The 26,037-nt window shown below is 39.7% G+C and overlaps 3 protein-coding genes across 5 annotated transcripts in view; 1 reads left to right on the top strand and 2 right to left on the bottom strand.

Annotated features, from left to right (window-relative positions):
- cep104 (centrosomal protein 104) overlaps window positions 1-5,686 on the bottom strand; it is a 42,137-nt gene extending 36,451 nt beyond the window's left edge. For 2 of the 3 annotated variants that reach the window (XR_015717053.1, XM_006785371.3), the window contains exons 1-5: window positions 5,607-5,686; window positions 2,177-2,303; window positions 1,736-1,909; window positions 1,260-1,398; window positions 307-369 (exon numbers count right to left, since the gene is read on the bottom strand). Coding sequence is in view for 2 of the 3 variants with exons in the window: in XM_006785371.3 (XP_006785434.1) it covers window positions 307-369; window positions 1,260-1,398; window positions 1,736-1,909; window positions 2,177-2,289 (489 nt within the window). In the remaining variant the exon portion in view is untranslated. Of the gene's footprint in view, window positions 1-306; window positions 370-1,259; window positions 1,399-1,735; window positions 1,910-2,176; window positions 2,304-5,590 lie in introns of all 3 variants that reach the window. The other variant, XM_035905653.2, reaches the window with a different exon arrangement.
- Window positions 5,687-5,768: 82 nt separating this feature from the next.
- On the top strand, window positions 5,769-10,630 carry lrrc47 (leucine rich repeat containing 47). Its single transcript, XM_087834411.1, has 7 exons — window positions 5,769-6,754; window positions 7,106-7,564; window positions 7,666-7,782; window positions 7,864-7,979; window positions 8,429-8,531; window positions 8,781-8,870; window positions 10,158-10,630. The coding sequence occupies exons 1-7, from the start codon at window positions 6,185-6,187 to the stop codon at window positions 10,377-10,379; spliced, it is 1,677 nt and encodes a 558-aa protein (XP_087690537.1). The 5' UTR covers window positions 5,769-6,184; the 3' UTR covers window positions 10,380-10,630.
- Window positions 10,631-10,946: 316 nt separating this feature from the next.
- Window positions 10,947-13,276, bottom strand: LOC148096908 (L-rhamnose-binding lectin SML-like). Its single transcript, XM_087833432.1, has 9 exons — window positions 13,116-13,276; window positions 12,719-12,751; window positions 12,579-12,641; window positions 12,110-12,245; window positions 11,897-12,006; window positions 11,767-11,811; window positions 11,536-11,668; window positions 11,268-11,371; window positions 10,947-11,127 (listed from the first exon to the last, which is right to left on the bottom strand). The coding sequence occupies exons 1-9, from the start codon at window positions 13,144-13,146 to the stop codon at window positions 11,105-11,107; spliced, it is 678 nt and encodes a 225-aa protein (XP_087689558.1). The 5' UTR covers window positions 13,147-13,276; the 3' UTR covers window positions 10,947-11,104.
- Window positions 13,277-26,037: the final 12,761 nt, after the last annotated feature.

The following is a 26,037-nucleotide window of genomic DNA, read 5'->3' as shown; positions in this document are numbered from 1 at the left end:
GTCTGCACAGATTAAAACAATAAACAGAGGGGAAAACTGAAGCTTTGAAACCCAGTTTATTGTTTAATGATGTTCTGTGAATGATAAATAAATGCAGACAACATGTGAGGAATACTTGACAAGTTCTGTTTGACAAACATGTTCATAGCTGTGGTTGGTTAAGCGTATGCAGACGCATGATAAGAAATGAATCCTTCTCTGAGTGACTGTGACTGAATGTGACTGAATCACAGCACAACATCGCCACCTACTGCTGAGGGGATAAACATAAGTGAAGGGTGATATGTGAGGAGAGTGCTCACTTACTATTGTGTTAAAAGCATTGCCATCCAAAGCATCTCCCAGAACATTAATGGCAACCAAACCAACCTGAAATCATTAAAAGAAGATGACGATGGTGAGCGAACTAAAGTAAGTAAATCAAAAAGGAAAGGAAATAATTCAAAACAAAAATCAATAAATAAATATAATGAATGATAAGTAAGTGTGAAGCAAATAGAGGACCCATCTAATTACAGTTAAAGAAAATACTCTCTGACGGATCATCTATGGTATTGAATTTAGCCTGGTACACAGACACCAACAGACCCAAGCACAGAGAAGACCCGCCCTCCGTTAGGAATGTGTGGGGGTTCTGGATGTGTCCTGCGATGACACAGCAAGGCACAGAAACTTTACGGTGTCGGGTTAAGGCTGACCCACACCTAGAGGAAAACATGCCCATAATTTCTGGTGTGTGGGAGTGGTACCCTTTTCTTTGTCCAATGGCTGAAGGACACATCCATGGCGCCATGTAAAATTACTTGAACCTTTGAACGATTAATAATAAATTTTCACAACTTTGCGCTTATTCGTCTTCACTCATAAGAAAAATTAACCCGACATATAACACCCCATATTTCCTGTTTTTAATGACACAAGCAGTTCAAAGTTCAATAAATAACGAAAGAGAGCTGTAGGAGTTCAAGGTAAATAAAATCATTATAATAATGTAAATTCTATAGATTTTTTAGAAAACAGGCTTCTTCGGGGATAGCATAAGAAGAAAACAAAAGGATTCAATCGGGCTCTTCTCCACTAATGTAAATGCACATAAAGCTTGTGAAGTATAGAATATAACTGACAACGTGATTACAGCAAATTAATTATCTGCATAAATAAGCAGAATTCATAAAAAATGCAAGCCTTAACCTTCTCAGACCAGACTACCCTTAAATAACTCAGTGGCCACAGTGCATTGTTACCATGTAACAGAGTACCTGATTATAGTGATTGTAACGGTTGCCATAGTTTCTGTGGAAGGTCATTCTCAGATATGTTCCAACGGCATCTACGTGGACTGACTTCAGTTCCCGAGCTTTGAAGCCTGTCTTCTCATTGTCCGACAAAGACACATACCTATGTGAAATTAAAGTTTTATTAGTCTGGGTCAAAATTCCTTCTAAGATATTGATGTAAATGACATTTACAAGAGTCGAAATGATTACTAAATTTCAGTTTGGTGATTATATGCTATCTAGATAGTGCACGTCTCAGTGTGGTAATTCTATATATTCAACAGGAGTGAACAGCTAGTCTGCAGAATAAGACCGAACCACAGAGCAAGCCTGCATCTATCCTGTTTCTGGTATGTTAGGTTAATAAAAAAAAATTATCCCAAATGAAATGATTCATATCAACCTAGCGTCCAGCAAAAGGGTGTGGAAATTAAGCCTGGCCAAGTCTGCAGTCTCACCCAAGTCTGCGAAGCTGCCTGGGGAACCCTGGAGAGCTCGTTTCAGGAAGAGTGTCACCAATATAGAACTCAACCTTGGTTGGGATCATGTACTGATGAGCCAATAGCTGCAGCTTCCTTACCCTACTTCTTTCAACCAGCTGGAGCGTGATGTGCTGAGGGTAGGAGCACAGCCTGCAGTAAAAGTGATCAACACATGTTTCTTTAAATTGAAAAGTAAAAAAAACTTAGAAGTCACAAGAAAAATGACAAGGGGTACAGCCTTTGAGTACTAGATGCTGGCCTTCAGTTTTACAGGAAATTTCCTCTTGACTACATTCTGATAACGACCAGTGTTGAAATTTTCCATCTTGCAGATGAAGTAAACTTGTCTTATGCCTTTATTCTGATTAAAAAACTTGCCAGAAAAAAGTTTAACCTTTATGGTATTTTTTATGGTACCTGCTTGATCTCCAGCCGTTGACTGTAGGTGCATGCACCATGAGCTCCTTAGCACTAAAGTTGTCCTCATGACTGGAAGAGCTGACCACTGTGAATCCTATCTTCCTTGGCATCCCTCTGTTGGAAACTGATAAAGCAAACAAAAAAATGAAGTGTTATTATATATACATATATGTCCTACACCTGGGTGTGCCTACCCTGCCTTTTGCCCGTGAAACTGGGATAGGTTCCAAGCTCCCCAAAGTATCCTGCAAGCAGCATGGACATGCTTTGTGAGTGGCACAGAAAACCACTTCATGCTGCCTGGAATAAGTTTAGGTTGGGTAGGGGTTAATTGGTTTTCATGTTAGCTGGTGGAGCTTGTTTACACTCTCCACTGTCCATTTTACAGATGCTGCAACCACAAATTTCAGAGAACAATACAAATTATACAAATTAAAAAAAATATTTGAATACATTTAAAATAAAAAAGGCCATTGATTGGGCTCATATATATTTGTTTTTGTGACTTAAATCACAAGGGAACACTTTTCCCTCGACACCACCAATCACCTTGATCAAAACATGTACGTATTATATGCATGCATCGTGTAGCTGTTTAACACCTGTTAATGTTAATTGATGATCTTCATAGGCAATTGAAATTCGTACCTGTGTACTTCCATTTTATAATTCCTAGAAAGGCACCTTTGTTAATAAATTAGTGTCTTCCTTCCTATATGGGCTGTTGAGATTGTGACGATTTACGAAACATGCCTGTGTTAACTGCTAGGATCGTGAGTTTGAAACTGAAAATCAAAGGGGTTATGTTGAATGTTGTCATTATTATTATTTGCCCCACGGGTTAGATGTTAGTTATGACATGGTGTCAGCTGGATTGACAGATGAGGTCAGGCAGGAGTTTCTGTGGGCTATGATGTTTGCAGACACTGATCTGCAGTATAAATAGGGAGCAGGTAGAAGAGAGTCTGAAGATGTGGAGGTATGTACTGGAGAGAAGAGAGTGAAAGCAGAGACGTGGAGAGGAGTGTCAGGGATGATATTTGACTGAGGGACAGCAGCTAGAGTGAAAGGGAGGATTAACAAAATTGTAGTTGAACCTGCTATGATGTACGATTTGAAGACAGCACTAACAAAAAGACAGAAAGCTGAGCCAGCTCAGATTTGAAGACGCTAACATTTTGACTGGGAGTGAGAAGAATGGACAGGATTAGGAGTGAGTATTTTAGAGGGACACCTTGCTTGAGGGATTTGGAGACAGTCAGAGAGGCAAGACTCGGATGGTTTGGACATATGAGGAGAGATACTGGATAAATTGGACAAAGGATGTTGAAGACAGAGTGGTCAGGCAGGAGGACAAGAGAAAAACAACAGGTTCATGGATGTAGTGAAGGAGGATAAGCAGAGGGTTTTCGTGACAGAGGAGGATACTAGGAATGAGATGGAGACAGATGGTCCCCTAAAGGTAGCAGCCAAAAGAATAAGACTTTGTTAATTTGTGATGTCACATCTTAACACAGACATTTATTTACTTAGTGTATTATAGCACACTTCAATAGATTGTATAAAAAAACCCAAATGTTCTTCATCTTTCATCAGTTATCATCAGCTGCAGCATTTGTTGATCTTACATGTATCCTAACTTATTCAATTTAAAACTGACAGATGTGATTTAAGGGAAGAAGCAGTGGGTGCTGTTGTGATGAGTAGTGTATCAGTCTCAAAATCCAAACATGCCAAAAGATTACCAAGCAACGAGGATGGCATTGCTTTTCTTTCCCAGCAGGCTGTGATAAGAAGTGCTTTTTATTTCAGGAAATAACATGATCATCTAGTCAGCAGATGTCCTGTCTCATTCTTTCGGGTGTGTCAGCATATAAATACATGCAGTGTTTGGTTTAGAGGACTTGCAATTGACTGGTATTTTAAAATGCAGCTGAAGTGCAAGCATACTGGGCCTTAGAGTACCATTGAGTGCCTTTGGTTATTGTTTGTTTAGTGTATTTCGCTGTGCCAGTCATTGTCTGCTGTGTATCTCTGCAAACAACTCTTTATCAACAGATAACATGTTGGAACCTGTAATGTGTCGTGTTAGTTTGCAGCTTTGTGGGAGCTGAGTTATTTAACTGCTATTTACTGAAACATTTATTGTCCTGGATTTGCTCAGCATTACAATACTCCGTGATCTATTTGAATTCATATAGTGATTATCAATATAAAATGACAGTAAATACATTTTCATTTGTCTTCATAAGGTCATGTTTGTGGCTCACCATGTGGGCATGTTAGGCGAAGGTTAAGCTGGTAGCTATTTTGGCCAACACTTTGTATTATGTTTCAATTTCAATTTATTTTATTATTTAAGAAAAACCTTACTGGTGATTTAGATAGTTGAAAGGTAATGGTAACCAAACACACATCTTTTTAAATTTTAATTTTTTACTTGACACATTTGTGACTAGAATCTTTGAAATATTGCTAAACAACTGTTACACTCACATAATAAGGGGTGTTTCACACATCATGTGACCCTCCTTAATGCACAAAATGATCCCTATGAATGCTGCCTACTCCAATCAGAACAAGCACAAATGTACAAATGATAAAATTGTTATAAAAATCTATAAAGCAAATATAAATATCACAGCAAAACGCAACACTGTTGCAAACGCATATTAATGCTGCAGTACATAGTTTATCTGGCGATCGAGTGCACAGAAAGGCAAAATATTGTTTTTTTAAATTCACACTTATTATTTAATGCCGAGTTTATTTCTTACATGACGGCTGCACAATAAAGCTCTGAAACATGCTTTATTTTGTTGGCAGAGTGGTTAGCAGCAAACTAGAATCGGGCATAAATACAACGGCACATTTTCTGCATCACCAAATGAATAAATGCAACAATGTGACGCGCAGTTAGTACTGCTGTTAACTTTACAGCTGGGATTGATTCATAATAGTAAGGCACGACATATAAAACTTCTCCTAAAATAACAATATTAATAATAATCTATATCGCACTTAAACATGTTGCGTGCGTGTGCGTGTGTGTGTGCGTATGTGTGCGTGCGAAATAGAGAGAGAGAGAAAGAGAGAGAGTGTGTGTGAGTGACCTAATGAGGTTGTGTTTTCAGCATAAGTTACCACGGTGATTTAGACAGATAGATAGAACGCCATGTTCTTACTTTGAGCGCTACGTAGCCTTATTAATCTCCCCTCGTAGTGCAACCCTTTATGGGTACAAGCTAACCGTAACTATCAGCCCACATACCGTAGCTAACTAAGGTAGTCTAATGTCTATGTTTTCTAAAGGGATTTTTAAACCTGATACATTTCCTGGTGACTATGTTTCTTTGCGTACCACAACATTTTTCTACATTTCTGGTGTAAACAGCGTTTTCCTGCGTTTACCTTAAAGGTATCTTACCACAAACATCACCGCAATGTTGACAGCTCGAAGCCCCATGTCATCTCCATAACCACCGCTGACAACAACCACTGCAGACATGCGCAGTCGTGAACGTCGCAGTCTAAATGTATTGTGGTCAGTGTAGTTTTATCAGCAGCATTGGCTCGCGACGTTTATCATTTTAATTTATCGTCTTTTGCACGTTCTCTTGTATGTTTTTTGTGCGTATTTGGATACGGTAGGAATTTCAATAAATTCATAAACGTTTTGTATTGTGCTTTCAGAACAGCAATAATACGGCAACAATAATAAAGGAAGTTTGATCTCACCTTCAGAATAAAGGCATAAAGTAGCAGTAGCTTCAAGATTTGTTTTTCAATTATCTTAGCAATAACATGACGACAGCAAAGGCAATAAAATGCAAAAGAGACTAAAACACTAACTCTTCGCTTAATTTCTTAAAGCTACATTTTGATACATTTACTAGAGTTTCGTACACACGCCCATACGTGTATTTCTTTTAAATGATATTCACTTAGTTTGAAAACTTTAAACGGAAGTTGTGAGCTTTAGCACACTTGCGTCAATCTAGCAGCATGGATGACACGAAGAAATGGCCAGAAGTAGAAAAAGCAGCGACAGAGAAGAGGCGTGAGTTGGTTTTACAGGGGCCCGCTGTTGATAAGAGAATTTCCTCAAACGGGGGACTCGACTCCTCCATCTACTCTCTGACACTACTGAATTATCTGGAAGTTAGCCAGTGTCCCAGTCTGACAGAGATCCACGAGGATATCCGGCATCTGACAAACCTCCAGAGTCTCATCCTGTGCAGAAACAAGCTAGCATCCATCCCTAATGTCATCGGCAACCTCAAGTCTCTAAAGGTCCTAGACCTGTCAGTCAACAACCTTACAGTCTTACCAGAGGGGGTCACCCAGTTAAGGGAGCTGAACACGCTCAATGTGAGCTGTAACAACCTGGAGGTCCTGCCTGAGGGACTCTCTGAGTGCACCAAGCTCTCCTCCATCAACATCTCCAAGAATCGCGTCACCGGGTTTCCTGCTGACTTTTACTCTGAGAAACTGGACCTGCTCAGCACCGTGGTGGCCTCTGACAACTTAATCGAAGAGCTGAGTGGAGAGATTCACAAACTAGCTGCTCTGAAGGTGAACTCCATTCACAAAAATGTTGTTTTCCACCAATCAACAAGTGTAAACCTGCCTTAATTTCATTTTGCTCGACACATGGCTCACCACAATATGAGCCATGTTCACCAGGGCAGGAAAGCTCTTAACATATGGTTTAAGATGGCTTTCACTTTTTGCTAATATTATATGCTGGATAAACTGTCACTTTTTTAAACATGCTTTGTAAATAGAAGGTCCTATATGTGTGCCCGCTTGGTTGCTGTAAAAGCTTAAATTATGTACACTTAAACTTCAGGGTACTTTTTTAGAGTGTGAGACTCCTGTGACACTCTGCCCTTGTTTTTGTCTTCCTCCTGCCCATCTTTGCAGGTCCTGGATCTCTCCAATAATAAGCTGAGAGAGATTCCCTCCGATCTGAGTGACTGCCCCAAGCTGAAGGAAATCACCTTCAAAGGCAACAAGCTGAATGACAAGCGTCTGGAGAAGATGGTCAACGGGTGCCAGACCAAGTCGATCCTCGATTACCTGAGAGGAAAAGGAAGAGGCAGACAAGGGGAAGATAAAGATGCTGACGGAGGACGCAGCACAGACAAGAAAAAAAGGCAGCAGCAGAGGAAGAAGAAGGAGAAGGCATCAGATGAGCAGGATGAGGTGGAAGAGCTGAACAAGATGGTGGTGAGGGTTCTCCATGTTTCAGATGCTCCCACGGCACTTACAGTCAAAGTGAGTGCAGAGGTGAAAGATGTGAGACCCTACCTGGTGTGCTGCATAGTCAGAGGTATGAACCTAAAGTCTGGGAACGCTCTCAAACGGTTTCTGATGGCTCAGGTAAGATCCAAAACCTCACTATGATATTAATTCGGCATCACATCTGACACACCCAAATATGTGGTATAGAGTCCAGAAAGAATAGCTTTTTGTTTTTCCAGACAAAACTTCATGATGATTTGTGTGGTAAGAGGACCATAGCAACCATTGCAACTCATGATGTGCAGCAGCTCAAAAGTCCCCTTATGTATGATGTCAAACAACCTACCCAGCTCAAGGTACAAATGACAGAGAAGTCTTGTTTGTTAAACACTCTTTAAAAAAAAGACTCCTAATTTCACATGTTTATTCACCATTAGATTGTTGCGCTGGGTCGGAAGGAGATGACCGCTGTCGAGCTTATAAGGCATCTTCATCTAGAGGCTGAAGAGCTGAGGAAGCAGAAGAAGAGGCAGAATGTTACAGGCCTCCACAAGTCAGTACTGCATGTGACCTTTCCATACAGCACAAGCTTTGTTAACACTGGGTCAAAGATCTCCATTAGTCAGCCTCATAAAACCTTTGTGTTCAAGGCCCGAACCAATTTTAAGGACACAAAACAATTTATGTAAAAAAATCCAAGGGACTGTTTAGATTAGAGGTGTGCGAGATGGTGTTTAAACACATGAGGGCAGCAGAGGTGTGTCAGACCACAGAATTGGTTTGAGTATTTTGGCCTTGAGCACTAAGTATTGTTCTGTTTAACAAAGACAGGGGCAGTGACAAGACTTCGGCTGAGGTTTCAGAAATAAATACCAGAACACCTAAAAATGAGTTTTAAGTTCTGCAAGGTTAATGGTTTTAATTGCAGACAGACCTCTCACCTATTCTGTTGTCTCTGTCACCAGCCAAGCTGTTTTTGTTCTTTTTGTGTTGTTTTTAAAGATACCTCCAGCTTCTGCAAGGAAAGCCACTCTATCCATGTCTAGTAGATGCAGAAGGTGATGTGATTTCATTCCCACCAATCACCAACAGTGAGAAAACCAAGGTGTGTACATGTGGATATTCTCCCTATCTTATATTAGTCATTTACATTAATATTTACATTACTTTTACAGAATACAATGGATTTGATTTTTAGAGATATAACAAGTCAGCTTGCATTCTGTCCTGATTTAACAAGACAGAATTAAAGCTCATCAGAGGTGCTTATCAGCTGATGTTCTGTGCATCATTGGGCTGTTTTTGTGTCTTTTCGTGATCTGACAGAAATAATTACATGAGCTTTACTGTACAGATCAAGAAGACGACCAAAGAGTTGTTCGTGGAGGTCACGAGTGCGAGCAGCCTGCAGACCTGTAAAGATGTTATGGATGCTCTGATTGTAGTAAGTGCACTGCTCTTTTCTTTAGCGAATGATAATTTATCTCTGTATCACAACATGAGACAAGGATGCACAGTTCTGACTGTAATACTTGTTAGAGAGACCCTGAAGGAAAAACAGTGTCCTGAGGGTAGCAAGAGGAAACTCATTGAAGGTTCTAAGTAAATTTAAGGGGAATGTTTTTGAGCAAGTGAAAGCCTCAGTCATGGTAATGTGCTTGGTAGTTAATGGGAAACCTTTTAGTAGACTGACACTGTGAGGGTAATGCTACCGGTAAGGCAGGAATGGGGATTGATGATGGTACACACGTCTGGTTTAGGAAATCTGTTTAACAGAATCAGTTTTTTTGCAGTTTGCAAAGTCCACTAATTTTTTCTCCTGAGTGGTATTTCTAGGCTGTTAACACCTTGTCATGAGCGGTACTGTTTGGAGGAAATGAAGAAGAGAGCTCAGAAAGGTGTTGCAACCTGTGAGCAGCGTACAAAGCCAGACTTTCTTAATTGTAGAACTGCTTAAATACAAAAAGGAGTCAGTGCTGTGACATGAAGTGCTTTAAATTCCTAGCAGAGGTTTTTGAGTAGAATGAATCAAAGAAAACAGAGACGATCAGTGACATTAAGAAGCACCTTTGTGTGTGTGTGTGTGTGTCTGTGAAGCAGTTTTGTAGTGTTACACAGTATTTGCACCTTATAATTGGCGTTTTCTTACTACACACCTCGCAGAAGGATTGAAATTTTCCATGCTTAGGCTGATTATTTAATGTAAAGGCATTATAAAAAAATTATTAAAGGAGAAATTTTCGGTGAGTGTTATGCAGCGCATCAAGTTCCAGCCTTTTTCTAAAATGGACAAATTAATTTTTCTTAAAATTCTACATACAATATATAAAAATGTCAAATTGGGAAAAAAATGGTTGAAGTCAAAAAACAAACAAAAATATAACGTGTATAAAATAATTCACAGCCTCTTCTCAATACTTTGTTGAAGCACCTTTGGCAGAAATTACAGCCTCAAGTAACCTATAGTTTTTCTCATTATTCTTTGGGGAAACCTCTCAAGCTCCATCAGGGTTCAATGAGATGTTGAGTGTCATGGCAAAGGCTGTGAATACCAATGTGTTTTTAGTTTTTATAAAGAATTTAAATCCAACCTTTTTCACTTTTACATTATGGGGTGTTTTGTATAGACTTTTGAGGTGATCTGATCTCTCTCTGAGGGACTTCTTGGTAAAATAACAATCGAAAAAAATTGCATACACACATTTAACAGGCAGTTCATGTTTCTCTGCAGAAAATGGCAGAGTTGAACAAGTTCACAGCAGAGCATCAGGAAGAGGCGGGGTCAGATGGAGAAGGGGGTGGCCCACCAGTGCCCGCTGACAGCAGCGAGACCTCCAGCCAGCTGATCATCCAGCAGGTGCGAACGGTCGACCAGGACGGGAACCTGAAGGTGGTGTACCCGTCAAAGACAGATCTCTCCAACGACATGAACAACTTGACTATTATTTGGTAACAGTGCATTGGATTAAACCTCATGTTTGTACTCATTCACATGCTACGTGAAGTTATTTTAACAGTTTAAAGGATGGGGCTGTGTGAGCATTGAGGCTCATGTTTATGACTTTGACTTAACGTGCTTCAAACATACAATAACAATGTTGAACAATGGTTTATTTTGAAAAACTCTGACATTGTTAATACATGTTGCTGATTCATGTAAAGCTTTTTGAACCATAATTACTTTAATAAATCCATTTGCAAATTCAGCGATCATGCTGTGCATCTGAGGCATCATTTTTAAAACGGAGATAGCCATTCATGTGGAAATGGTGGTTGATTTTAACGCGGGGTAGTCACTTTTTATTAGTGGCGGATTTTATTGGCTTTTTTCAGAATTCCTTTAAAAAAAAAAAACAACTTTTCAAGTAAGTAATTCTAAGTAGGTTTTAATAAACTTTATTTCTGATTTTAGATATTGACATTCTTGATTATAGCTGCTCATGCTGAACACAACCCAAACAGGAAAAATAAACCGCATCATTTCCTGTGCAGCAGCACAACATAAAACAAGACTCAAAGCTTTTATAGTATGCAAATTTGCTATGTTTATTGTGTTATGCAGATTGTACAGAGTTGACAAATATTATAGATTTCCCAGTGAGAAACCACAAGAATAACAAAGTGTCTTATCCAAAATTTGAATGAGACAAATTTTAATGAAACTAATATCAGAGACGTTTATGGAGTGACGGTGACAGGATCTGCAAAAGAGTGGAAAACAAAGGTGTGGTAAGATTGTTGCCATATTCTGTGTGTATCTTGCATTTCTCCACACCCCGACACAAAAACTCTGTATGGCTAGATTGGCTGTTTGCACTGACAGAGCTAAACAGGTACTTACAATTACAACCGTAAGACACCTCCAGGTACTTGTACGTGCCATGGCAGGGGTCTCCAAACACTGAGCTGCTGGCGCTGATAGTACAGCTGTTTTTCCCGTTACACCTGTAAACGTAGAATGGCATGACTGAAAAGGGCCATTGAGTCACTGATCCCATGGAATACATTACTAAATCCTCGTATATAAAACCTCCACCATCGTGGTTCGTTCTTTGCCTTATTTCATTCCAAAGTGAACAAGGGAACTTGTTTATGCTTCACTCACTGACCTCTGAGCGACTTTGGGAGTAGGGTTTGAGCAGTACACATTTTGAATCTGAGAGTCAGGCCGCCCGAAAGAGCAGGTGGTCTTGTCAAGGCGTCCGTAGTAAGCTCCGTAGACCAATATTACCTGCCCAACATCTATGCCAAAGAAGAGGAAAGAGGCCCGGAATGAAAAGTAGCTCATTTGTAGGTTCGTCACATTGTTCCAACACAAATACAAAAAAACGTAATCTTACCACAGTACAAACGTGCCAAAGAACCCTGACAGGTCACTGTTTGAACTGTCAAAAAAAAACAAACAACAAAAATAAACATCAATCACATCACACAGACTGGTTAGCAGACTCATGCAGACATGTGACTGACTTGCTGGGAAGCAGGTATAGTTGGTCTCCAGGTATTTGAAGATGCCGACGCAGGGATCCGAGGTACGAACGACATTTGTGTTTATCTCGCAGACCTTCCTGCCATCACACCTTTAGGAATAACAGTGAGTGTTATGTATATAGTGTATATAACATAAAATATATAGAAAAATACCTGAAGACTCACTGGCAGTTGAGCACTAAAATGTAATACCTTGCCTTAAGGATATCCACGGTGCCCTTTTGAGAGCACTGTGTATTCTGAAGCTGATTCTGAGGCCTGCCCTCACTGCAGGTCTCACGGTCTTTACGTCCGTACAGTGCAGCCTGCACTATGATCGCTCCATTATCTGTTAAACACCAAGGAATGTCTTTTTGCACCCAAGTACAACTATACTGTATACTTTGTCCTTAAGCCAAGAATATATGCTCAGCCAAAACTGCAAAGTACTTTTCACAGCTTTATGAGCTTTCAACACATTTCTGGAAAAAATGTTACTAAGGCAGTATTTTTAACCTGACATCTTTATCATGTTATAACATTAACATTTTCAGGGTTATTTAAGCTGATGTTTAATGTGCAAAACTACAATGCTGGTTGATGAAAAATATTTATGCTTTAAAATCGAAATGTGCTGTTTGTTGTGGATGCTGACACACAGTCTTGGATATTTTACACATACCACAGCTTAAGTGCTGGACATTGATTCCATCATCACAGGTCACTGTTGTCTTCGTGGAAACAACTAAAGTAATAAATATGAAAGATTAAGTATATAGATTAAGTATATAGAGAATAAATGCTGCACTATCAGATATTTACCTGATGATGTGAGCAAACAAGCTGTTGCAAGCACTGAAAACAAACATCAGTGTCAATTTTTATTATAAAAGTAAAAATGACACTTTTTTAAAGTTTGAAAAATGTATTGCAGAGAAGCATACATTATTTATTATTTTTGGATAATACATAGAACATTAACAATATTAACAACAATATTAGTTTCTGCAGATTTTATTAAGTAAAGTTTGTACACTGGTAACAACAGTTTCAAATCAATCAATTCTTCCCTCATTCTTTACTCCATAGGTAGCGAACACTGTAGTTTATTCTGTAATGACTGAAATCATAAAATAAATAAATTTACCTCCAATGCATCCTAATTTGAATATGAACCCACATAATTGTCACACTGGCAGTGAATCACTTGTATACTCACGCAGTGTGGTGCAGAGTCTGAAGGAGAGCATCGCTGTAGAAGCTCCAGTCTCGAGAGGCTTGCGGAACTGATAGTGGCTGGGACGGTTACGCTGGTATTTATCCTGCTGGCTCAAGAATTGAACAAGATCTTGATCTTGCACAACTACTGGCTCTTACTTCCTGGTGAAAAAATGTGAACATGAGATCAACTCGCGTTGTTGTTGTCCAAGTGCAACAAAGGCAATGGACAATGACTTGTTGTCTTTGGACTGTAATGAAGATGATGGTAAGAATTTCAAGTGGTAAGTGGTTTTTGTTTTCAAGCCCAACAATGGGCTCATTCATTATTCTTGAAAATTAACCTGTTCCAAACATATTTATTACAGCTGATTCCTGGAAGGAGTATCCATTTCCCTTCAGGTGTGGTTAGATTTCAGGGTTATGGCTTGGTGACACACTTTACTATGTTTACACGAGAGTTTAGGTTTTTAAGACGTGGCTGTGTAAATTTGAAAAAGGTAAATAAGTCAGAACGTCAGGGGTTTAAAAGCATAGGATAAAATGTGTAAATAGGCGAATGAGGGTTGTAAAAAGCAATTTGAGTGCTCAGAGTAGAAAAGCGCTTTGTAATTAGGTCCATAATTTGTCTGTCACATTTTACCTCTCTACACTACTAAAGTGGATTTTAAATCAAACAAAACATACAGCATGTTTTTAGTTTAATTCACACAAAATGCATTTTTTCTATAGTTTTGTGGGAGTTTGTCCTTATCGGGAGGAAAAGCTGATAAAACTTTGAATGAACTGCATGAAAATGCAGTTTTATATATATGTATACATATATATATATATATATATATATATATATATATATATATATATATATATACATACACACACACACATATATATATATATATATATATATACACACACACACATATATATATATATATATATATACACACATATACATATTGTCGGATTATAATATTATTTTATGCCATGTTAGACCCCTAATTAAAGATTGTGAATTATTATGTAGTTTTAGTTTGCATTATTCTCCTGAATTAGAAGAAGGTGATAACTATTACATTTGGTAAACTGATTTGCATTACATTAGACTGCTGATTTATTGTGAATGAATGATATTGTTTTATGATGCATTATACTGTGAGTTATAAGAAAAACTGTTCCAGAAAGTCATCGCCTTATTTGTCTGACTGACTTGACCCGGCCGGACCAGTGTGGTTATTTTTGGTTTTCCTCCTGTATCCATCCCCAGTATTTGAATCTGTAACAGTTTTGGGGGCTCGTCCTGTGGTGGGGAGGAAGTTTTGGAGGTTTTGGACGGTCCGAGGTGGTTGAACGGGTAGGCACGAGCCAGTGGTCTGACGTGAGTGGGCAAGCCGGCACATCTAAAGGTGAGGCACAACCTGTTGAATGTAAATCCAAACTGTGCCAAATTGGACTGTATAAATTAAAAGTCTACTCACTGAAATTACTGGTGAAGGCCTGTTTTGATTTTGATGAAAAATCTCATGAGTTTTGAAACTTGAAATAAGCTTATAAGTTACAGTACTGGGTTAGAGGCCCAAGATAAAGGAAAATAATACTGAGTTAGAGGCTCAGGTAGTTTGATAGGGAATTGGTCATTTTGTGAGTTAGAGGCTCTATTGGTCTAAAGGATTGCATCTGTGTTGGCCATGTTAAGAGTTAGAGGCTCCATTGTCCATAACGTTGCATCTGCGTCAGTCACACTCTTGTTTTAGAGGGTTGACGGCGGTTTAAAAGTATTATAAATTTTGTGAGAACGGTGGTTAGAGGCCACTAAGAGGCGCACTCAAAAATTTACAGATTGACCTCTCACTTTGTCCCCACCCGAAAAAGAAGCTTAAAGGACATCTTCTCCTCCAGTTATCGGTTACCTTCACTGGAAATTTTCAGGCAAGTTTTTCACTGAATTGTTTTTGGCACCATGTGTCCCTGAATCTCACAAGCAAGCTCTAATTCCTGGCTGAAGACATGGTATGCTGTTATTTAAGGTGGGAAATCAAAATTTGGGAAACAAAATTAAAAACACACACAATTAGAGAAATGCCTTGTTGGGAAAAGAAAAAAAAAAAAAAAGTTAAAATAACCCACCCACAAACGCACACACACGCAATGAAGAAACAGCTTACATTCATGAACATGTGAAGATTTTCCAGCAAGGTTAAAGCAGCGAAACTTAACATACACCTGTTGTTACATGATAAAGTTTATCTACTACTAACAAATAAACTCTCTGGGTTGCAGGACAACAACTTGACTTCAAAAAGAAAGGTATGACAAACCAGTGATGAAACAACAAATTTAGTGGTTAAAAGAGTCAAATTGTGACATGTTTTCCTCTGATTGATTAATACAAGTGATTACTGAATGAAATAAAATTCCTTTTTTGAATTATTAAACATGATCTTAAGAATTTTAACGTGTACCTGCGTTGTCCTGTCAACTTGGTGGGTTAGGAGTTGATTATATAGTGAGAAAAAACAAAAAAAAGGGGGGAAGAAGGCTGACACAGGCCCTGGCCCCTCTCTGAATAACACAGCCAAAACAACATCATTTTCCTGTTCGTCTGTTTTTGTTTTGTTTTTGTTTTTTCTCTTTATGCTTAATTACAGGCTGCTTTGTCAGCCCGGAAAGCCGAGGCTGACCTGGACTCCTGCTCTCCCCTCTACCATCTTTGCTCTCCCTTCTACCATCTTTGATGTGACCCTGACCAAATGCTACAGCAGCTGGACCCACAACAACAGCCTGAGAATGTCAACAGTGCTGCAGGAAAAAGATCTCATGCAGCAGAGACGGAGAACGTTAAATCCAAGGCCCGTTTCACTACACGGGGGAGATTTCCAGACAGCTTCAGCTGACAGAACTGTGACGAGACACCTATTAAGCCCGGATGAAAAGTGAGGCCAAGCAAAAGAATGCTGACCTTAACAACTCTGCATTAAAACTGTGCAGGACAGTGACGGACCAACACAGATGATCGGGCAGCAAAAAGGGCGTGCCAGAGACATGAGGAGTGACTGAGGTCAGGAGGCACCTCAGATTGGACAAAAGCAGCAGAAGAACATAAGCTGAAGGCACAGGTGTCGGCGCTCAGCCAGGAGCTGACCTCTGAGAAGAGCCGGACAGCAGAGCTGCAGAAGGCCGGGGAAGCAAAGCAAGGAAAACATCAATAAACGTCAATCTGACGTGTACGGAAAAGACTCTGAGGTTTCTGCCCTCAGTAAGAGCTCAAGGCATCAGAGCAGAAACTGAGCATGGCTCAGGAGGAGCTGGCTGCTAATCAAACCCATCAGTCAGGCTTAGAGTCCCAGATACAGGACTTTAAATCAGGCCGGAGCTTGCTGGAACAGGAGGTTGCCAAACCTGACGAGAAGCTCCAACAGCAGGAGCAAACCCAGAAGGAGCTACAGAAGCAAAAGGGTCAAGTTAAAGAGGAGCTGGACAAGGAGAAGATGCAGGACACTGGAGAAAAGGACTGCCTCAATTGGGACCAGAACCAGTATGGACAGAACTTTGGGCAGCAGCACCAATGGACACAAACGGATTGAAAAGGGGGAGGCAGGACCCCAGGCCACGCTTCAGGCCATGATTTACAGGAACAGGAAAGTGATGAACACAAACACACAAAAACACACACATCTACATACACTGACTCAGAATCAAGAGAAACATACATATGAACACATATCCACTCGTTGATTGACTGAGAAATGACACACACACACGCACACAAATCGAAATGCTGATTCAATTCACTGAGAAGTGATCCACACACACACACATACATACACATGTTTGTGCAATGAAGAGTGATACACACACGCTGATGCAATGAAGAATGCTTTACTAACAAATGCTATGCTGATACGCAAAATGCTGCACACAAACGTCCAAATACAGAATTTGTTACAACAACAAGAAGCCATTGATTGTTAATTGGTTAAATGCATTTCATGTCACCCAGAGGGCATTTGTGTAGATTTAGGGGACAGGGTCTAAAGCAGTTTGGTTATGAAAACAATGTCTGTGAGTGATGTCTGTTTATGGCTCAAGGCCTCGACTGAATTGTTTACTGTGCTTCACACAGCCTGATAAGGAGCAGTGGTACAGAGTGAAAATGATGAATTAATGGTGTGAGCCTTATTTCGGAGCGCCACATTTTTGTGATTGAGATTTAATTGAAGGAGGAACACACTGAAAAAAAATAAATAAATAAATAATAAAATATATAAAAAAAAAAAGGGGGGGCCAGCCCTTGGATTTACGTAAGCATCCCATGTGTATTTAACACAATTGCCTCAGGCTTTAAAGATCTGTACAAAATTCAACAGGAAATCATAGCTTCCCTGTATTTCCTATATTGTTGGCATGCTGGTGAGTGCTGTTGCTCCACAGTAAGAAGGTCCTGGGTGCAAGACCACAGTCTGGCTAGTTTGCAGTGGTTTCTCTCTGGGTATTCTGGTTTCCTGCCACAGTGAAAAGTCATGCAGCTGTTAGAGCTAGGTTAATTGATGATTCTAAATTATCCATGAATCTAAGTGTAAATGGTTGTTTGTTTCTATGTGATAGACTGGTGACCTGTTCGGGGTGCACCCTGCCTCGTAACCTATCACTTCAGGGTTATTTCCCAGCCCTCCTGATATCAGGATAAAGATAGGAGGATGGTAGTTGTTGTAGACCCATTCAATTTTTATGGTAACCAGAATTTAGACTTTGTTGAACCGTAGGCAATATGAAGACAACATGTAGTATTTAAGGGACCAAGTAGAATTTGGATAAAAGTTATTGAATAGTGTTGAAATAAAATGACAGAATTGTGAAGGATTAAAATATTCCAGGAGCTCAACTTACTCAATCTGAACATGTTTTAATCGTGTTATATGAACACAAAATGCACAGGTTTACTGAATATGAAAAGGTTGTGTTGATTTAACTCAGTTGTTTAAGTTTCTACCAAAGCAAAACATTTGTGTGAAACTAGTGTCCACTATTGAATCAAATAAGTCCAACATGTTTTTTGTCAGTGCAAAAACAAGTTACGGTACCTGTATGCTTACACAATATTGTCCCGGGACGGAGAAAAACTTTCTGGTGAAGTTTTGGTTGATTTTGGGTTTTGCTTAACACTAGGTTGATTTTATCAGTGAGGTTTGGATTGTTTTCTCTCTCTAAGAGAGAGAAAGATGGTTTTATGTTTGGACATGTTTCTAATGGGCCACAGTATTTGTTATTATATGAGTATTTTATTGGTTATGTTTGTTTTTGCTTTTGTTACAGTGCACTGAAATAAGAACATCTGAGAGGAGTGATCCACCGGTGGTGATATTTTGGTATTTTGTGAGTTCCTGATTTAATAAATCAGCTCTTTAATCCAGGCCTGAGAGATTGAACTTTAAAGCGCTATAAAACATTCTTACTGAAAACAGTTGCAAAGTATTTTTCTCCATGATTATAATGGGCTCTGGAGAAATTCATTTATATGGGACATTGATCACATGAGAAGTCCTGAGCCTAAAAGGATTGCAGCGAGTCAATCCAGTCCAAAAAACAAGGAACTGTTTTCCTTTAAAATGATGACGTCATCTTGCTGGTGATGGATACTCGAATAGGTTCCGTGTGAGACTCCATTATCAGCAATATCTGGTATGAATGTGTGTGAATGTATGCATGTGACTGGACTGTGATGGACTGACAACTAAAAGTTTTAACTGACTTGATACTGAGACAAAAACGGTACCGACTTTAGGATTAGTAAATGCCCACAAACAATTCACCCAGCCTGTAAAAGAAGGGTGGATGTTTTGTCTTGCTTTGTTTTGTTTTTGCAGGAACAGAAGGATGAGAGAGACTAAAGGGGGAGGCTGTGGCTTCACATGAGTGTGAACTGCAGACTTAACCCTTTGGTTGCTAATTTTGAGTTACTGATGTTTGCATTAAGAAAACTGTGTTTTATTAGCTGTGTTTCGATTAATGTATCACATTATATTGTTGGGAATGTTAAATGCTAAAGTGAAGAAAAGCTTTGATTTCACTCATGACTGAACATGTTATTATTAACCATAGCAGGCCACTGTAAAAAGCCAATTAATTTTGATCGAAAAAAAAGCAAAAAAAACAAAACAAAAAAAACTCTATTGATGTCTATGAATAACAGGGGAATGATAGACTTGTCACATTCAAAATAGAGATATGTAATGACAAACACTGGTCCATGTCATTTAGGTTCTCCATTGAAATAGTCAATAATTTAGAAAAGTAGGATAGAACCGACAGGGGCATGTGCTGAGATGTGGTGCTGCACAAGAACAAGAGCAAAATAAAGAAAAAAATTATTGTGTTTAGCTTTGATAAATTCAAATTCAAATTAAAATGTACCATTACACTCAGAGGATCAATATGAAATTCAATATATGCTAATTTTGTATGAAGTACGTGACTGATAACTGTTCTGTCCTGAGCTTTTGTTTTTACAGCACCCACTTGACCACACCAACAGTTTCTCGCCACCAAAAGGGGGTACTTGCAAAGAATAGGGAGGAATATCATCAGAAGTGGGAAAGGTAAGCCCCGATGGGGGTGATAACATCATTAATTTCACGTATGGTCAAATTCTTAAAATTTGACCCCAAACATGAAAAATTCTTCAAACATTTAGAGACAGAGTGGAGTTCTAGATAAACATAATATAGCAAACCACATAAGGATGGAGCGTTGGAATCAATAAGATGGTGAAATAACACGCAGGAAAAATGTTGATCATGTCGAATATGTTTATTTCAGTGTGCAGAGATTGGCTAATCTGACCAGGAAATGTTATAAAATGGATTGTCGGAACAGTCAGCGTTAAATTCACCTTTGACAGTCCAGACTAAGATGGCGTTGGACATCTTCAGGGCGGAAAAGGGTTGGTGTGACCAAGGTGTGGTTTGGCTTGTTGTATGTATATTTCAAGATGATATGGCTCTGGATGGACCAGTTACCAGGGCATGGAAGGAGGACAGACTCATTAAATAAGGGGAAGGAATTTTCTGGGGTTGAAGATCCTCTGGGTGAGTGGTTGACTAAAAGCATGCATAAAATAAAAGCTATCTTTTGTTATTGATTGGTAATAGATTGATAATTGGCCACATTTACAGCTGTATTGACTTGTTGTGGACGTAGTCTACTTCATGTTTAAGCATACTAATTAACAGATTGAAAATAGTGACATTAAAGGAAGAATATGCAGCGCCACCCTGTCAAATGCCAGTGCCGGTGGGGCTCAGTGATGAATCAGGTGAGCTGGATTCATGGCTGAATTAAAACATAGATGCCCCTGCTGTGGTCAGTAAGGGATAAAAAGGGGGTGTTTTACTGTTATTTTAGCATCAGCATTATTGTTACATCAGAATCATATAACAAGCATTGCATTAAACATTTATTGAAGCTATTGACATTACATTAACATTTGTATTACAGTGATTGTTATAACCCCATGTTAATCTTCTATTTACAGGTGTCAAAAGTAGTCAACAAGTTCATGTTGAAGTGAAGTTCATAATAATACAGGTTTTGTTTGTAGACAATTGCAAAGACGCAGGCTCTGGGCGGAGCCCGGAGTTGAATAGATCTAACTTGACAAGTAAATTGATTTCATTCCCTAACACAGGATAACAAGACTGGAGCAACGACACTGGATAGGAGAAAGTCTGATACTTTCTAAGATATGAGGTCACTAACCTGTTCTTTTAATTTTCTAGCTCCGTTGAATTGACACATGTTAGAATTAGAAATGGCTGATTTGTTTTTGATGTCTTTTATTAGAATGAGTGGTTTTAATCATTTTCATACATACCTTGTGCATATAATGAGTTGGCACTCGGTCTTTTGAAGGTCATAAGCTTCGTTCGGCGATAGTCCGGACTGATAAAGTGTAGGAAATGCCTTGAGTGCAGCGGGCTAAATGCAAACACGCTTACACACACATACACTAAATTAGGATAAGTCCTTGGGACATTCTGAATGTTCTAAACCAATTCTGAAACACCAAAAGGTCAGTAGACAACAACATTAGATTGTTAGAGCTAGGAAGAGAGGTATTTTGGTTTTCTGTCTCTTACAGAGAAAGGAACAGACACCAGACGAGGTCACAGATATACGAGGATCCTTCGCAGCAGAGACAGACACGGTGACTGCTGAAACATCAACTGGGTTCAAGTGTCATGGCATTTTGGGCTCCAGTTAGTCACCTCAAAAGGATGGATCCCATAAACACAGCAATAACCATGAAGGGGTTGGCGGAAATCCAGGAACACCAGACCAACGACGTTCGAGAGGCTCTTGGTCGAAAGGGGGACACGTTCCTGTTCCTTTTTCTGGGGAACACAGCGGTGACCCCAGAATACACAGATCATTGTTTGAAATCGGGGAAGAATAATCCCCTGATCTGTGCAACGACTGAAGGGTTGTCTAACCCCTGAGGTTGAAGGAAACAAGAGCAGAGGATCACCCGACTGGAAGACACTGGTGCCTACAGCAATAAAATAAAGGCTAAGAGCTCCTCGGACAGAGGTTCTAGTCTGAGTACGTTTGGAGGGTATAAGGTAGCACCGAAATAAAGCTGTGGGAGAACTGGGGAGTGATGGGAGTATCATCTGTATCTACTATTGTTGTTGTAATAAAAGTTTTTCTTGCATCTGAACTGCGTAAACACAGAGGTCATCTCACATATGGTTCACCCAATAGGGGGACAAAGGGCCTCAGGAGTAAGGAGAAATGAAACCGGCAACACTGGATTGCAGGGTGTAAGTGAGCTCTTTAAGTCTAAAGAGCTCATCAGGGGGAATTGTCGGATTATAATATTATTTTATGCCATGTTAGACCCCTAATTACAGATTGTGAATTATTATGTAGTTTTAGTTTGCATTATTCTCCTGAATTAGAAGAAGGTGATAACTATTACATTTGGTAAACTGATTTGCATTACATTAGACTGCTGATTTATTGTGAATGAATGATATTGTTTTATGATGCATTATACTGTGAGTTATAAGAAATACTGTTCCAGAAAGTCATCGCCTTATTTGTCTGACTAGAAGAGAACAGAGCATACTGCCCCATCTCAGCAGGAGCAGATAAACAGGGAGCCAAGGTCGTAGCTTAGGCGCTGTGTGTGAGAAAGAATGTGAATGTTTAGGCTTTTATGATTAGGTGGGGGCCACTAGAGGCTATAAGAGTTTGATCAAGGCTCCACCATTTTGAGATCTGATGCTGTCTGCTGTATGGTGTCCATCTCCCACGCGTGTGTTCATTAAATCATCGTTTGACTTGACCCGGCCGGACCAGTGTGGTTATTTTTGGTTTTCCTCCTGTATCCATCCCCAGTATTTGAATCCGTAACAATATATATACACACATATACATACATATATATACGTATATATATTAGGGGTGCAACGATACTCGTATCGATATCGAACCGTTCGATACAGTGCTTTCGGTTCGGTACGCATATGTATCGAACGATACAACATTTTTAATTTATTTTATCAACTTTCCTTCTGACGATGCTGTCTGTGTTGAGCGCTCAGTGGATCTGCGCTCGACAGTGCAGCCTAGGCGGAGTAGTCGAACACAGATTCACTGAGCGCAGGGCAAGCTAGCGAGACAGAAGCTGGGCTAGTTGCAACATGGCAAATTGAACCTCCCCCACCCTCATTCAGATCTGGCGTTTGGAACTATTTTGGTTTTCATGTGATGTATGACCCTGAAGGTAAGCGCGTCATGGACAAAAGTAAAACAGTATGTTGGATGTGCCAGCAATGCTCAATTGGTGGGAACTAGTGTGTTAGCGCAGTTAGCTCGTTAATGTGTTGACGTCTTCCAGCCCCACTCATGAGGTGATCCGCGGTAGCTCGTTAACGGAGATTTGCCGTGTTGTGACGTTAATGTCATTTCAGATTAACGCTGACAGCACTAGTGGGAACACAACCAATATGACTGCACATTTACTCTGACATCATCCTAGTGCAAAGACAAGTGGAAGCAGACAAAAACAAGCAGGCATGCTACAAACTTTACCCGAGTCATTTAGACAGCCGTTAGCACATGATTCTCCTTATGGGGACCTGATATGTTTAATATGCTGCTGAGAATATAGCCCAGAAGAAGCGTATAGTATAGCTTTTATTTTGGAAAGAGACATTTCTCCATAATAAACTCTCTTTTCCAAAGATGAATGATTCCTCAATCAGATACAGGGCTCGCAAAATCGCTAGCCCGACGTCCTGGGGCTTTTTTCCAGTCGGGCTACCAAAATCTATCTCTGCCCTGCCCGTCGGCCTATCGTAGGAAGGAAAACTATATGTCAATGCTTTTGCATTCTTTCGGAAATGTAGCTGGGTAATTATGTCATTGGCATCGGCCACTGTCAATATGTGACATACTGAAATCGCGTTTGAATTTGCGCTTGTTTTTTGCTTTCACTTTGCAATCGCGTGAACTGTGTATAGAGAGCGACAGTACTGATTGGTGAGTGATGATAATTTGCGCACCAATTCCTCTGGCATCGTCTTATCAATCGTTAGCTTACTATGCAAACATGACAACTGAAATCTCCCGCAGCTTAAACATGTGAGAGGTTGATCGCGCAGAGAATCGCTGAGCGTTATGTAAGTGCGTGTGTAAAAGCAGCAGGATATATATTTTAGTTCTGCTGAGCCAAATAAGACAGGTCAGGGTGAAGAAGTGACAGCCAAAGAAAAGCTTACCACAAAACGGAAAGGTTATGACAAATCAGACTATAAGGAAAAAAGAAAGTGCAGCTTTATGGTTTCATGGACAAAAGAATTTCTGTGGCTGCAATATGACGAGCTAAATAACCAGGGCTGCACATAAGTGGTCCGCAGGTGCGCATTCGCTGTCAAAATAAAAACCCGCACAAGATAAGAAGTTGCAACGCGTGTTTGCGTACATAAGATTTTCAGGAGGAGGACAGACATTTGTTTAGAACTCTTAAAGATGTCGAAGAAGCTCCTTTAAGCAATTACTGTGATGTTCCTCCACCTCCAAAGAAATGTCAGAAGGAGTCCGAACCACAAAAGAAGCGCGTATTCTCGGAAAAGTGGTTGCAGGAGGTGAGCTGGCTTCAAACAAATGATGAACGCACAGAGATGTGGTGCAGAATGTGCCGTGAAAATTTAATAAATGACAAATTAATAAAAAGGCATGAACATTTTTTTTGTATCGAAAAAATATCGAACCGTGACACCAAAGTATCGAACCGAACCGAACCGTGAATTTTGTGTATCGTTGCACCCCTAATATATATATACACATATACATACATACATATATATATATATATATATATACACACACACATATATATATATATATATATACATATATATATATACACACATACTCAAAGACCACTAAGGCCGGAAGACCACTAAGGCCTAGCAAGGCCTAGCAACCGGGTTGCCTGGCAACCTGGTTGCTAGGCAACCCGGTTGCTAGGCAACCCGGTTGCTAGGCGGTTGCTAGGCTTTACGGTTGCCAGGCAACCCGGTCGCTAGGCAACCCGGTTGCTAGGCAACGTTTCATACAGCTTTGTTTGACAGAAATGAAGGACAAAATCTTTTGTTCATTTGTGACTGTGAAATCATTATTATTGGGATTACTGTTCTGTACTGAACAGTCATTTAATGAATAACTGGCTTGGTTCAGAATTAATTGTGCGTGTGTCAAAAAAAATCAACACACTGCTTCAGAAGCACTGTGTCGAAGCTTGATTCGTTTGGCCAGAGTCACGTGATCAGTGACGTCCGAAGCTTCATTTAGAACCTAACTGCTTCGGTGTCTGATTCACTGGTTTATAAGGAAGTGAATCATTTGCGGGATTTGTGGAGTGTTTTGATGGTGACAGATAGCAAACCACTGATATTTATACTGAGAGATTTGGAGCGAGCGATGAATAGAAGAGTTTCTGTCATGTGGGAGTATTTTGAGTTGATTTTGGTCAATCGGGTAGGTTTTCCAGCTTTGTGTTCTTGTTGTTTGCCTTTGTATTGTGCGTGTTTAATTTATCTGAAAATGGGAAAAATTTAAAATGTCAAAAATCTGCCTTTTAAAATATAAATATAATTAAATACATGTATGTACAGTCGGCAAGGTCTGTCATCTCGGTTGTGGGCAAAAGACCTGCAACTGACAAATAAAGGCTATCTCATCATCTCATTTTCCCTTTCCAGTTCACAATCAATTCTACCCCCAGGTCAAAAATATGTATAGGAAAATTTCCCTAATATAATATTATTTATAAATATACCCCTCCGGCGATTAACTGAAGTACATGGAGGTGGGACCTCACAGCAGAAGCATACTCCATAATGTGTTGTACCAGGGGCGATTCTAGGATCAGAGCTTTGGGGGGGCTGAGCACCCAGAGAGCTGCCCAGCCAGGCAAGATGGCTTTACTCGTCACGATGAGACTTCTTCCCTGTCTCTGTCAGTCCCTGCATCCTTAAATGTCTCCAGTTGTCCCTAGTTCCCTCTGACTGTCTCCTTGGTGCATTTATGATGAATGATGATCATAGTGAGTAAGAAGTAAACTGAGCGCATTTCTTGGACAGAGATTCACTTTTAATGTGTATGTATAATACAATACAGATATATAAAAATACACTCCAAAAATAGAGTCCTTGAAATGTACAAATCTAGAAAATATTGATGAAAAATTATAAAAATGGAGGCAACTTTGCCTATGTGTCATGATTCTGGGTCTTTTGACCCAGCGTTTTAAGTTTGAGTTTATTTTGTTCATTAGGTTATCTAAGTTCATTTGTTTATTAGATTGCCCTTGTGTGTCCAACCCCTGTTAAGTCTCCCTTGTCCTTCATGTGCTT

The sequence above is a fragment of the Neolamprologus brichardi genome, chromosome 20, assembly GCF_056152115.1.
Source record: "Neolamprologus brichardi isolate AB-2024 chromosome 20, ASM5615211v1, whole genome shotgun sequence".
Classification (NCBI taxonomy): domain Eukaryota; kingdom Metazoa; phylum Chordata; class Actinopteri; order Cichliformes; family Cichlidae; genus Neolamprologus; species Neolamprologus brichardi.
The sequence above is the reverse complement of the archived record's forward strand: the minus strand, read 5'-3'. Positions and strand labels throughout refer to the sequence as shown.

Excerpts from the sequence above, each read along its gene's own strand:
- lrrc47 (XM_087834411.1), top strand. The coding sequence starts at position 6,185 with ATGGATGACACGAAGAAATGGCCAGAAGTAGAAAAAGCAGCGACAGAG. Across the intron at positions 7,783-7,863 it reads AACAACCTACCCAGCTCAAG|ATTGTTGCGCTGGGTCGGAA; the intron begins GTACAAATGACA and ends ATTCACCATTAG. Across the intron at positions 7,980-8,428 it reads AATGTTACAGGCCTCCACAA|ATACCTCCAGCTTCTGCAAG; the intron begins GTCAGTACTGCA and ends TTGTTTTTAAAG.
- LOC148096908 (XM_087833432.1), bottom strand. The coding sequence starts at position 13,146 with ATGCTCTCCTTCAGACTCTGCACCACACTGC. Across the intron at positions 11,812-11,896 it reads CTATACCTGCTTCCCAGCAA|TTCAAACAGTGACCTGTCAG; the intron begins GTCAGTCACATG and ends TTTTTTTGACAG. Across the intron at positions 11,372-11,535 it reads ACTCCCAAAGTCGCTCAGAG|GTGTAACGGGAAAAACAGCT; the intron begins GTCAGTGAGTGA and ends CTACGTTTACAG.